Source organism: Nyctereutes procyonoides, unplaced genomic scaffold (genome assembly GCF_905146905.1).
Source record: "Nyctereutes procyonoides isolate TBG_1078 unplaced genomic scaffold, NYPRO_anot_genome, whole genome shotgun sequence".
In the NCBI taxonomy this organism is placed as follows: Eukaryota; Metazoa; Chordata; class Mammalia; order Carnivora; family Canidae; genus Nyctereutes; species Nyctereutes procyonoides.
In genome coordinates, this window is record NW_026575040.1 from 10228059 (window position 1) to 10241395 (window position 13337).

The 13337-nt window shown below is 50.7% G+C and overlaps 1 protein-coding gene across 3 annotated transcripts in view; it reads left to right on the top strand.

The window, feature by feature from the left end:
* Positions 1-13337, top strand: part of MEGF11 (multiple EGF like domains 11) — a 341459-nt gene that overhangs the window by 286950 nt on the left and 41172 nt on the right. For all 3 annotated transcript variants that reach the window (XM_055320208.1, XM_055320209.1, XM_055320210.1), the window contains exon 10: positions 1514-1688. In XM_055320208.1, the coding sequence (XP_055176183.1) occupies positions 1514-1688 (175 nt within the window). The remainder of the gene's footprint in view (positions 1-1513; positions 1689-13337) is intronic.

Sequence of the window (13337 nt, forward strand, 5' to 3'; positions counted from 1 at the left end):
AAATATGTATTGAGCATCTCCAACGTGCCAGGGACTCTGCGGGGCCCTCAGGTACAATACAGTGAAAGGTGACTTCCCCCCTGGAGCTGCCACCTGGTGGGGGAGAAAGATGATAAACAAGTCAATAGACACAGAAAATAATTACTCTAGTGAAAGTACTCTTCACTCCCAGATACTTAATTGGGCGGTGAATACAAGCCAGACACTGGGGACCCACCAGTGACCCAAGGAGACAAAGCCCATGTCCTTGTGGAATTTAGTGGAAGCAAGAGTCGTACCCAGGCACCCCTGCCAGCCCAGAGCATGCTGCTTTTAATCATATCCCTTAGCTGGACTCCTGAACCAGGAGGCAAGTGACACAGGGAATCTAGCTACATCTTCTTGGAGTGTTAGTCTGGGTTGTCCCCACGTGCAAGAGATTTACTAGGGAAGCAGCTGTGAGGGAAAATGGTAAGGAGACTGGGGAGGCTAGGAAAGCATCAGACTGCAGTGTAGGTCTCACCCGTGTGAAGGAGAAGAAAGAAAGGAAGGAAGGAAGGCTTGGTGGAAAGTCTTAGGCTCTATCACATTCTAAGAAAGATTGGCAAAACTAGGGCTCTTCAAGCCAAATGGCCCATCAGAGGAGTCTCAGATCTCCCGGGAATGTGCTGACCTTAATACCCCTGCCCTGCTCTAACTGGGATCAGCCCAGGGAAAGTGTGGGCTCTGTGCAAATATAATGATGGTTTTCAGACACAGTAGCTGGGGCCACTGGGCATTTACACTCCCCTCAAAAGCTCTGAGAAGCACGCGGTCACCCTACCAGCATCCCCTCTGATCATGAATGGATATTGACTGTTGGATCAGACCTCTGCTAGCCAGAGGTTGCCCTATTCTCTAAAGATCATGCCGAGCAGCCCCTGCCCCTGGCCTAGGCATATAGGGGGTGGACATTATCATACTCACCCTTAAAGAGCCCTAGCAAAGCCCAGATGGAAAGTATCCTTTCCAATGTAGACCTTGCCAGAGGTGGGAGGCCACATCTGCCCTGAGGTCTCATTTTAACTTAGCAAATGTCTACAGATTATCTACAATATGCAGAATTACTGGGTCCCACTGCAAACCATCTTGTGCCTGCCCTTACAGCAGGCGTCCGCCTTGGGTACAGGGCGAGGGAGGCTCTGCAGCTCGTAGTCCTTGGGAAGTGACTGATGAAGGCTGCCTCCTTTAGACTCTATGTATTTGTATTATAAAGAGCACTTTTGGGGAGTCAGAAGACCTGTGTTATAATCCTGATTTTGCTGCTTCCTTGCTATGTGACTTGAGGCAAATTATATGGTTACCATGAGCCTCAGTTTCTTGGGGCCATTAAGAACATGTGACCTTGGCACCTTCTGACAAACAAGTCAGTAAGCAGGACTCAGAGGTCCTTTGATCCTGCTACCCTGGCAGACCAGACTTGGGGTGGGCAGAATTTGGGACGTGGCTGCCTCCCTGGCCAGACTGTTCTCTCATTCTTTTCTCATCTGCTCAGCTGCCACCCGGTAACTGGAGCGTGCACCTGCCAGCCAGGCTGGTCTGGCCACCACTGCAACGAGTCCTGCCCTGCTGGCTACTACGGCAATGGTTGCCAGCTGCCTTGCACCTGTCAGAACGGCGCTGACTGCCACAGCATCACGGGCAGCTGCACTTGTGCCCCAGGCTTCATGGTAAGATGGGAAGGGTCTCCCATGGCCTCATGCTCTTCACCCCACTCAGGAGAGAAGGGACCAGCTCCTCCCACCTCTGAGTAGAATCGGGCAATGTGGCCCTCTGCCCAGGGTTGAAGAATGGGAGTGCCTCTGTGCCCCGCTCAGAGACACAGCTCCTGACCACAGAGCCCCAAGACTGTTCTCGAAGGGCCAGCTCTGCTGGTGTGGGTCATTGTAGATGTACTAGAAGAGGCTCCTCCCATTGTACCCTCGCCTGAAACATCAGTTGTCTTTGCACCTGCTCCTCCCTGTCTAAATCCGAAGCACACCGTGTTTTTACATCATAATAACCACAGTACACACACACACAGTTTTGCATTCTACTTGATTTCTCTCACATTTGCTGTTTGGGCTTCTTAATTATCATTTTAAATAGCTGCATACCACTGCAGGAGCCAATGTACCCCCAGTTTACAGCCATCCCCTTACTGCTGAATTTTGAGTTGTTTCCAATGTTCACAGCAAATGTTGCAATAAGCATCTTCCTACAAACAGCTTTTCGTCTCCTATTGAATTATTTCCTTAGGGTGAATTCCCAGGGTCAGTGGGCATAATATATTTATGGCTCTTGATGGATGTTGCCATATTACTTTCCTCAAGGGTTGTATAAATCTATACCGCCACCAGCCATGTATGAATGTACCTATTTCAAAACAACTTTGCTAACATCCTTTTCTTGCTTGCTTTTTTTTTTTTTTTTTTTTTGGCTAATTATATCCGTAGAAAATGGCTCCTCGATGTTGCTCTAATTTGCATTTCTCTGATTACTAGGGAGAGTGAACCTTTCCCCCACGTGTTTACTATTTGTACTTTCTCATGAATTATGCTGGTTTTTATGAGATTGGGGAACTTGACACTGGAAGTGGGCTCCTTTTCGAAGGTGGGTGCAGTGTGCCCAGGGGGTCTGAGGGCCCAAGCACCCAGGAGTCCCCCACGGCCATATATTGTATTGTGCTGTAGGAAGTGGTTTGTGCGGTACAAAGTATGGTCTTTGGAACCAGACTGGGGTCACGTCCTGGCTGTCCTTTCACCAACTGTTTTGAGTTCACCTCTCTCAGGATCCATTTCCTGACCTCTGGAATTAAACTCCTGCCTTGCAAAATTGCTACCAGGTATAGAGATGACTATATAAAGTGCCAGTGCTTCTCAGACTCTGGTGAACATATGAATCAGCGGTGGGCCCCAGGACATTTCAGGTTCTGACCTGGTAGGTGGGGGTGAGACCTGAGGTTCTGCATTTCTGACAAGCTCCAGGTGATGTAGGTGCTGTTGGTTGGTGGTGAATAAGAAGGGGTGGTGCTCAACTTGGTCTGCCACTGGAATCACCTGTGGAGCTTTATAAACACTGATGCCTGCCCCCCCCTACGTAGCCCCCAAGATACTGGTATTTTTTATCTAGTTGAGGCAGTGTGCTGCCAAGGTGGAGATCCACTGATCTACAAGGAAGCCCTACTCACGATGTGGGAATGTGGGTTTGCCTGGTGTCTTTTTCGGGTAGGTTGCCCTGGTATATAGAACAAAACTTCTTCCTCCACACAAGGATTGATAAAACTGGGTGAAAATTAATCCCAGTAGCATCTTCGAAGGAAAAAGAAGTCTGTTCTTCCTGCTGATCTTCTTTCTAATTTATCTTTATTGGTGTGAACTTTGGCCATAACATCCACAGAAAAATGGAGTGCCCTAGGTTTGGGGCTTGGGTAGGAGAGAATAGTCCTTTGGGATTAAAAATCTCACGCATGGGATCCCTGGGTGGCGCAGCGGTTTGGCGCCTGCCTTTGGCCCAGGGCGCGATCCTGGAGACCCGGGATCGAATCCCACGTCGGGCTCCCGGTGCATGGAGCCTGCTTCTCCCCCTGCCTGTGTCTCTGCCTCTCTCTCTCTCTCTGTGACTATCATAAATAAAGAAAGAAAAAAAAATATTAAAAAAAAAATCTCACTCAGCCAAGTGATCAGGAGAGAGAAGCATAAGTGAACTGGCCCCACCAGACAGTTAGTGGGGCATTCTGACCCTAGTCCCAGTTTGGCTGCTATGGCTTTGAGCAGGTGGCTTTCTCTCTCAGGGCCCCCATTCTTCGTCATCTGTAAATGACAAGTGTGCAGGGAGAAATGAACCCATTGATTTCTGAGATGGTCCGCTATGTGGACTCCACAGACCATGTCAGGAAACACACCCTTATGGGGAAAATAAAGGAAAGTAGGAGCAAGGAGGGGTGTGTGTGTGTGTGTGTGTGTGTGTGTGTGTTCGCCAAGGGAGAGGGGGCTCATTGAGGTCGTATACATCATATATGGGTCTGCCAAGAGTCCCCTTTTTTACCACCACTGCCAGCCTGGTCACTGTTTCTCAATAGAAAGAAGAATTAGCATCCTTCCAGGGTTAGGGAGGCCAGGGTCTGTGTGCTCACTGCTCCCAGGCCAGGGTTCCAGCAGTTTGGAGGCCAGCCCCCTGCTTCTCTTCCTCCCATCTGAGATGCAAATGACTTCCTGCCCTTGAACTTTGGGAGACTTGGCACTTGCAGGAATCATCTCTTTGTGGAGTCCCACCTGCCTGGGGCTCAAGGCTAAGACAGATTGTAAGCCAAACTGCCCTGGTGAGACCCTGTGAATTCTCATCCATCTCCTCCTGCCCAGCCTCATTATACCTGGAAAGGCTCTTCTGGGGCCCTGTTGGGTGTTGAGCAGGAGCTGCTGGAGGTGATTACAGAACAGTCAATTGTTCTCATCCAGCGTGACTCATTCCTGCATGCACCAGACTCCAAGGGGGAACTCATTACTGTTGCCTTTACCGTAGCTTCTGAATGAATGCAACTTCTGCAATTAGCTAGCTCTGGTCAGGGTCAGGGATTGAGGCAATCAAAAGAGCTGACTTGGCTGAGACCCTCCCCAGAATGCCCCGCAGTCAGTAATAATTAGCAATGCCTTTATTTGCTAGTTAGTCTATAAATTTATGCAGATGCCCTTTTCCATGAAAGATTTTTAGGATGAGCAATTAATTAGAGACTAATTAAAAGAGCCCTTTTCTGAGTGTTTGGAGACCTTGATCCTAGGCTCACTAACCTTGGACGTGTTGCCTCATTTTGCTGGGCCTCAGTTTCCTCATCTGTAAGATGGGAGTCACATCAGTCCTGCCTGCTACTGGATGTGAGTAACCAACATGGTAATGGATGTGAGGCCACATCCTCAGCTGGCCCTTCCTACCAGAGGCCTCCCTGCCAAGGGCTCTTTAGGGAGGATGTCAGGATAGCTTTAGGAAAGCAGAGTCTCTGAGGGCTGCAAATGGCCTCAGGCTCAACATAGATCTTAGGACCACTAATAAGGTAGGGCAGAACCACCCCTGGGAGTCCAGTGATGTGCCTTCTCCAGCCATGCAGTCTCCAAATCCTGCAGAGGCCATGAGAGTAGGAGGCAGGAGCCAGCACCTGGCAATTTGTGTGTGGTGGCCCTTACACTCTTTCTCCTTCCTCCAGAGCACTAGATATTTACTCTACCAAGGAGTTGAGGGACAGCTGGGGGTATGCAAAGGCTAATCAGACATCCATCCAGCCTTCAAAGAGTTTGTGCTCAGCAATAATCATCTTCACACTAGTAGCAAACACTTACTGAGTCCTTGGTGTGTGCTTCATCTCTATTCCTCACAAGAGCCTGGTGGAGGTGCACTTTCACATTCCTCAATTTGAAAATGAGGAGCTGAAGTTCAAACAGGACAAGTGACTTTGCCCAGGATCACAAACCAACTGAACTCTCATATGTTAGATGACAGACTTTGATTGATACATCACCATGGAACCATACAAATCTGATTTCAGATCCTTGCCCTCCAATCCCCACTCTGCCTACTGGCAAGTCATTTATCCTGCCTAAGCCTGAATCCCCTCATTTGCTAAGAGAAGACTTTGCCATGAGACTGAGAGGTTTCATATGGAAAATTTGTCATTCAGTTTCTGGAACACAGTAAGCACCCAGTAAAATGGTAGTAATTATTGGTGCACTGCGAGAGTAGTAGGGAAACAGTGCTTCTTCAAGCCCAGTGCCCTTCCCGTCAAGGAGAGTGTCAAGATGAGCTACACCCAGGGGTTCCTGTTGGAGCAAGCAGAATCATGAATATGCACATCTGTGGGTCCGAGCAGGTCCACCCAAGCACCTGTGAGTCACCCTGAATAGTCTCAGGAGGCATTGTGGGGTGGACACACCTGTCAATACTTGGGGAAATGGACCTAGGGCTGGAGATAGGAATGAAGTGTTGGTGTTTTACATGCTAGCTTGGCAACAACAGTGGGATCCCTTGAGGCCTGCTTTGCCGAAGTACGTTAGGGCTGCTGGGTGGGGCAAAAGAGCCCTGATCTAGAAGGTGAGAAACCAGGTTCCTCGCTCTGGTTTGAGCTAACTTTCAGGACTTCTATTTCTTATCCATAAAGTGGGAATGACCCACTTGCTCTCTACTCAACAGGAACAGTGTTGTGGGAACCAGTCATTAAAATGTAGGAGGCACTGTTTCAGCACCTTGGACAGCCACCCCGAGGCTCTCCGAGGTTGCTCTTGTTCTCTTGGAACCTAGGGTCCTCACCCAGTCCGAACACCAGGGGGGACAGGGGCAGGGAAGGGCAGAGTGAGGGTCTTCTTCTCTGACCCACTGGCTTCTCTGCATTTCAGATATATAGGTAATGACAGAAAAGCTGTCCCCCAACATCATCTCTGGGATTTTGGGGGGGCAAATGGTGTGAGCTCCTACCTCATAGTAGCTACTGAGAGACTCTGGAGCAAGATTCCCTCCCTTCAAATATCAGCTTTGCTGCTTACTAGCTGTGTGACCTTGAGCAAGATATTTTACCTCTCTGCACTTCTGTTTTCTCATATATGAAGGAGGAATAATAATAAAGTCCACTGGATTACTGAGCAGGTTCATACTCTTCCAGCAAGAGTTAGCTTATTATTATTATCATCATCATCATCATCATTATGGTCAATACTGCCACTGCTATTGTTTTTATTTACCCCAAGGGGTCCCCTACCTGAAGAGACTGACTGGTCCTGTCCAGAATACTCTCTTCGGGGCTACAAACAGAAAAGGAAGCAAGAGGAAAAGAGTTAGTTTAAACTTCCTTCTGGCTGGAGGAGCAGGGTTGGTGGGGGCTCCTGGGTTCGCATGGGCAGCCACAGGACCGAGAACAGACTTTCTCATCACAGAGGGGAGAAGGCCAGCTTCTCGGCCACTCCACGTGCCTCTGCTGCCCCAACTTCCCTTAATTAAGGCCTCACCTAGGTGGCCAGCCTGATGAAGCCTCCTCTGCTGCTCTTGGACTAATTGTTGCCATGTTGGCCGTTGTAGCGAACAGCCTGTGAGGTCGCCAGAGCTGCAGAGCCTGGATTTCCCAGACCTCCCCCTGCGTGAAACCCGTGTGGCTGGGAGATAAGGGGCCCTCTGGCCATTGCTCAGCACAGATGCTCCCTTTCAGCTCTGGCTATAATGGGTATGGGGAGCACAGGAGGCGGGGGAGAGGAGCCTGGTGTCCCCTCCCATGGGACTCGGGGCCTATATTTCTCCCCTGGATGACAGAATTTCTATTACCTTAAAGGGCTCATCTATTTATGCTGCAATTTTTTGAAGTCCTGTCTGCCGTTATTGAACCCTGCGTGCTGGCGAGGGGAGCGGGCACTCCATCACCCAAATGAACAAACTCGTTTCCACATTTTTCTCCCTTTCCTCTGCGCTGTCGGGAGGTCAGATGCAAACTTCTGCTGCTCTGGCCGGGGAAGGCAGGACTGGGGTGAGAGTTATGAAAATCCAGATCAGAGGAGCAGTGACTGAATTTTCCTCCAAGGTTTCTGATGTCCTTTAAAGACGTCACTGTCCCCCGGCCCCAAGCCAGACAGAATGTGTGTCTGCCTTTTGTGTGGCTCCTGAGCCGGAACTCAGGAAGGAGGACAGCTGAGAGGCCAGAAGAGAACGTGGACTGAGCAAGTATACAGCCAGGCGACATGTAGATGATGTGTGTGTGTTTCCTATTCTAATTGTTTTGTTCTTCATCAAACCTGAGGTTGGCAGGCTATTAGCCCTAAGCTTTTTGTGCCCCCATCCCCGCCTCCTGCGATTGACTGCCTTCCTAATTAGAATAAAAGATTTTCCTGGATGCTGCACAGATGAGGAATCCACCCTCCAGCTGCCCTGCCCCTGTCAACAGAGCACAGATAGTACAAAATAGCAGAAATAGTCAAAAAATATAAACACATACACGCCACACTGCAGTACTCAAATCCCAGCTCTGTTATAGCCCACTGGGCCGTCTTGGCCCCGTTAGTTACCTTAGGCCCCTCAAGCCTTAGTTTTTCATCTACAAAACGGTAAATAAAGGTACTGCATTCTAGTGTTCTTAGGATTGAGTTAGATAAATATGTACAATGCTTAGAACCAAGGCTGGTAGGTAACAAATGCTCAATAAATGATTGTCGAGGTCCCTGCTGTAGTTGTGTAGGGACGATGCCCTGGAGGCAAAGGCATGGACTTTGGGCCCAGACAAGCCTGGATTGGAATCCCAAGTATGTCCCTTGGCTTGTGTGAACTTGGTACTCAGCCTCTTTGAGCCCCAGTTTCCCATCTATAAAATGGGTTAATACTGCCTGCCCTTCAGGGTCAGTGTGAGCACAAAACAGGTCACACAGCAAAACACTGGCGGAACTGGGATGGACATCAGGTGACATAACTCCCAGTTCCATGCTTTTACTACCTTCATCTCCTTCTCCTTGGGTCTGCTGTCCCAAGAGCAGACATCTACTGATTTTTCCCAGGGCAGAGAGGGATGGGGTTGGGGGAATGGTCACCGGAGTATTATATCATGTTGCCAATTCATCCACAGAGCAAAGTAGGAAAAATTGGGTTTATGTCAGTAAGGCTGAATCCAACCTTCCCCCAGAGGGAGAGTGTGGCTTTATTAGGGAAAACTGCTGACTCTTCTGTTCTAAAAAATAAACGTTCCCGTGTCACACCACCCTCTCCCCACTGTGCTCCTCATGTCTTTATCAGAGCCCTCGTTACTGGGGTTTGGAGCAAGGACTTTGGTCCAGGCCTGGTGCCTAGAGCTTTCTCCATGCAACAGAGGAGGCCATGGGAAATAAGCAGCTTGGAGACTCTCTCAGGCCTTTTCCTAGGAAAGGGGACAGTCCCCGCAACCTCATTTCTCAGAGGAGCCTAGTGCCCTCCCTCACTTTGTGTTTGAGGGGAGGTGGATGGGCCACTCAGTCTCCCTCCCTGGCTTTAGGGCGGCCCATCACAGCTTACCCAGACACGTTGCCGTCTTCTGTGAGGAGCAGGGTGAGAATTGTTAGCTCTGTGGCACGGATGAGGAAATGGAAGTTCAGAGCCGTTATGAGTCTTGTCCGGGGTGACGTGACTTGCGAGGCCATCACCTGGGCCTAGGACCCAAGGCTTATGGCTCCAGGGCCATGCTTGCCCCAGGACAGCTGTGCGGGGAGGGGCAGGTCAGTACCCACCCAGCTCCAACCCTGGCTCTGCAACCACCTCCCTATTTGACCAAGTCACTTCACTTCTCTGTGCATTAACTTCATCTTCTACAAAGATAGATGCTCCTTGTATCCTGGGGCCTATGTAACACTGGAATAAAACACTCCTGGGAGGGACTGGAGGCCAGGTGTGTGCACCCAGAGGTGGGAGGAGGAGCAGGTGAGGAGGGGCGGTGGGCCCCAGCCCCCACAGACTGGCTCCCTTGCCAACCTGGCAGGTCTGGAACAGAGGAAGAGCCCTCTCCCCTCCTGCTGCCCCTGCCCTCGGGCTCTGAGACCCCACCCAGCCTGGCCCCTCCCCAGCCATCTCCCCACTTAGTCATTAGCACCAATAATCTCATCTGCAGGAGTGATTATGCACCCCGGGGGGTAAGGGAGTCCTGCCAGAAGAGGTGATTGTGTCTGGAAAATGAAAGATGTTGCAGAAAAAAGTCACGAATAAATTACTTCCAGGTGGGGCTAATAGGAAACTAACAATGGGGGTAAATGCAAAAAACAAACAAACAAAAAAAAAATCCCTGAAAAGTTCTTTCCAAAAATGCTATAAATGATTGTTCTCACCTCTCCTGAGAGTTGTGAGGAGGGGCATGAATTCCTAAGACAGGCACAGGGGAGCTGGGCAGGGGCTCACGGGCCTTCAGGCCCAGATATGGCCCAGATGAGCAGGGGTGGAGGCAACATGCAGAGAGGGGGAGTGGGAGCAGAGTAGCCGAGGCCCTGTGTGCTGGGGGTGGGATGGGTGGGGGGGTAGGGGGACCTGAGCTGAAGTCAGCAGGCAAGGAGTTGCCACTGATCAGGGGCATGATGAAACATTGCTCCAAACCCTGCGTGGGGAGATGGAGACATCACTGTCCAGTACATGCTCAATAGATGCTGGTTCCCCTTCCTCCCCATGGTTTGTCAGTGGAGGCTTCTTGGCTCAGCGCTGAAAGCCTGGGCTTTGAGCTAGGGGAACCCAAGTTTGAACCTCACCATCTGGGTAGCTTATAGCAGGCTCACCTCTTGGCCCTCACTTCGTTCGCCTCTCACACTTGCAGGATGGTGGTGAGGGGACGCATAGCAAGAGCCATGAAAATGGCCCGAGTAAACCTCAGTATCTTCCCTTACATCTGCAGTAGCCCCGGCTCTTATGGAACTTATGTAATAATCAAAATGCCTACAGCATTTATGGCACTTCCTCTGGGCCGGGTGCTGTTCTAGGAAGATTACTTATGCAACCTTATTTAATCTTCACCATTACCCCTGGAGGAAAGTTCCACTATCATCCCCATTTTGCAGCTAGGAAAACTGAGACACAGAGAGCTTAACAGCTTGCCCAAGTTTGTCAGCTATACCCCATTAAAACGGAAAAAAATAAAATGCCTAAGGTTCTATAAGTGTCAGAGCCAGGACCTAAACCCAGTCAGGCTCCAGAGCCCATTGGAACCTCTGCCTCTTCTGTGGACAAACCCCAAAGGACTCTTGCTGCTACCGCCCTGCCCCTACCAGGATAAGACCTTGACCATGGCCGCAGGGGTGCTCCAGGCACAAGAGCTGAATTTGACAGTAGCATCAAACTGGGGAGCAACCAGGCAAACATCAGGTAGTTCAGGGGAAGTGTCAACATGCCACGTGGTACTGTGGATGGAGCACCGGATCCCCACCATGGCCTCCATGTGTACCACAGTTCTTCCACCGCAGAATGTTCTCCTATCCATCATCTCATGTGATCTCATAGCCCTGTGGGGCGAGGTGTCACTGCTGCCAATGTTATACACAAGGAAATAGGCCCAGAATGGTTTACACGGATCTGAGCATCTTGGCCTTTCCCACTGTCAAGCCCAGTGCTGAGCCGCTTCCCAGGACAAGCCCCTCCTGTCCCGTCGCCCTCTGAGGACTTGCTCCCACTTGTCCTTGGCCGGCAGCCCCAGAAGGGTTCTGCCCCAGGCTGGAAACCACCATGTCCCTTCCCTACAGGGAGGCCAGATCTGCTCTAATGTTCTCTTCAAAGCTGCACACCCCCCCAGGCCTCAGGGCCTTAGATGGGGAGCACATTCCAGGCCCTCGTTATGTGGAGTGAAGCATTCTCTGAGAAGCTGGCCAAGAAACCTCCGAAAGCCAGAAAAATCCATAGGGCACCAGCTGTAGAAAGATGCAGAGAGTCTGTAGTTGGGGGCTGAGAGGGGGGATGGTGTGGGCAGCAGAGGCAGCCCCTTGCCCCTCCACTCCCTTTCTCTTCCCCAGGAAAAGCCTCTCAGGCCTCAGCTGCTGGGCCTTCTTGGCAGTCAGTCCTGCATCCATTTTTCTTTAATGACTGATTCCACAATCAATAAGCGATTGAACTTGCCGGAGCCTGGGTTCTCGGCCTCTCTCAACCAGAAAGGAGTGGCCCAGACTCCTGCCTTTGGGGGAGGGGGTTCCTAAAATAGGCTGGGACACTGAGTCACTTACCTGCTGTCCAGACCTTTGTCTTTAGGGCAAATTATGAAGCCTGGCACTCAAGGCCTTCCTGGCTGGGCGGGTCTGAGCTCCAGGCTCCTGTCCCGCCTCTGCCCCTCAGCCCCGGAGCTCCAGCAAATCCTAACAGCTTGCCTTACCCTGGACACCCACTCAGCCGTGCGCGTCCCTGCCACCATGCCTTCATTCCACCGCTTCCCTGGAATGCCCTTGCTGTCTATCCTCCTGGCCAAAGCCTGCCAGTGCAGCCTCCAGGCTCAGCTCTGTTCCCACCTCCTCATGCAGACTTCTTGCTTTCTTCCCACTGGGACATAACCTCCCCATAGTACGATGGCACATCTGCTCTGGTGGCACGCTGTACATGTTTCTGTCATCTTTACTCAACAGCTGCACGGGGACAGGTCTCTCAGATTCATCCCTGTGTCCCTGCCCTTTTCTCCACCCTGCCTCCCTCCTACCCAGCCCCTCCCAGGCCTGGCACAGTCTCCTGCACAAAGTGGGATCAGTAACTAGTTATTGAATAAATGCATGGGTAGTTTAGAAGCGTCCCTTAAATCATGAATAGACCACGTTTTGCTTGGACCCTGGTAAACAACCCCCTGGCATCTGTAGGACCCTCTGTTTCCCTAATGTGGTTCCCTCTTGGGACCTTGTCACTACCACTATATTGAGACTCTGGCTCTGCAGGCCACTGCACTGGGCACATACCACCCAGCTGCCACCTCAAAGGATCTGGGTCCTGCAATACACACACACACACGCACACACACACACACACACGCACCCCTTGTATATTCAATCCCCTTGTGAATCCCCATGTGAATCCACCATGTCCATACCATACACACCACACTCAAAGCTACCATGTACAAATCATCCTTGGGACTATATGGCCAGGATTGGCCCAAGTATCTGACATGCAGATGCTAAGCTTACCCCACAGCTGTCATGCCACTAATACAGAACACACGAACACCAAACTCTTACACTGCATGGACCACACATGGGGACCCTGATAAGCTATGCCACCCAAATCAAGACCCTGGGACAGTAGGCATAAATGCTATCCCTAACCTATTCTTCATCACAAGTAAAGCATATACATATCTAGTATACATAGGCCCACACGTATTATTCACATGACACGCATACCGCTGCTTGTGCACACATACAAACACATGCACACATGCACACACAGATAGGCTCACCAGAAACATCTAGAAGTAGGAAGGTGGCCCTCCTGTGCTAGTCTCATCTTGTGCCCCTGCCCCACTCTGTGTTCTGCACACTGTCTCCCCCAAGTTCATGAAGGCCTCCCCTAATGCCCACAGTAGGCTCTCCCAGCAGTTAAGAAGCAGTGTTTTCCTGGCACCTTTTCAAACTACTAAAGAAATCATGAAACCTAATGCAGAGCGATTGGGGTCATGTACTGTCACTCTTGCCCAGGGACTCTTGAAGATTTGGGCTCAGCCTTTGCAAGGGAGTTTTGTCCTGTTCTCAGAGGTCCACAGGAGAGGCCCTGACCCGCTGTGGCTGGAATCCTCCCCACTTCGCCCTCCAGTCTCTGAGGGAGCACTGGAGCTGGTGCAGGGGGAAGCAGGAGAGGCAGGTGCATTCCCTAGAGTGGGAATGCAAAGCTGACTTAAGAAGTGAGGCCTC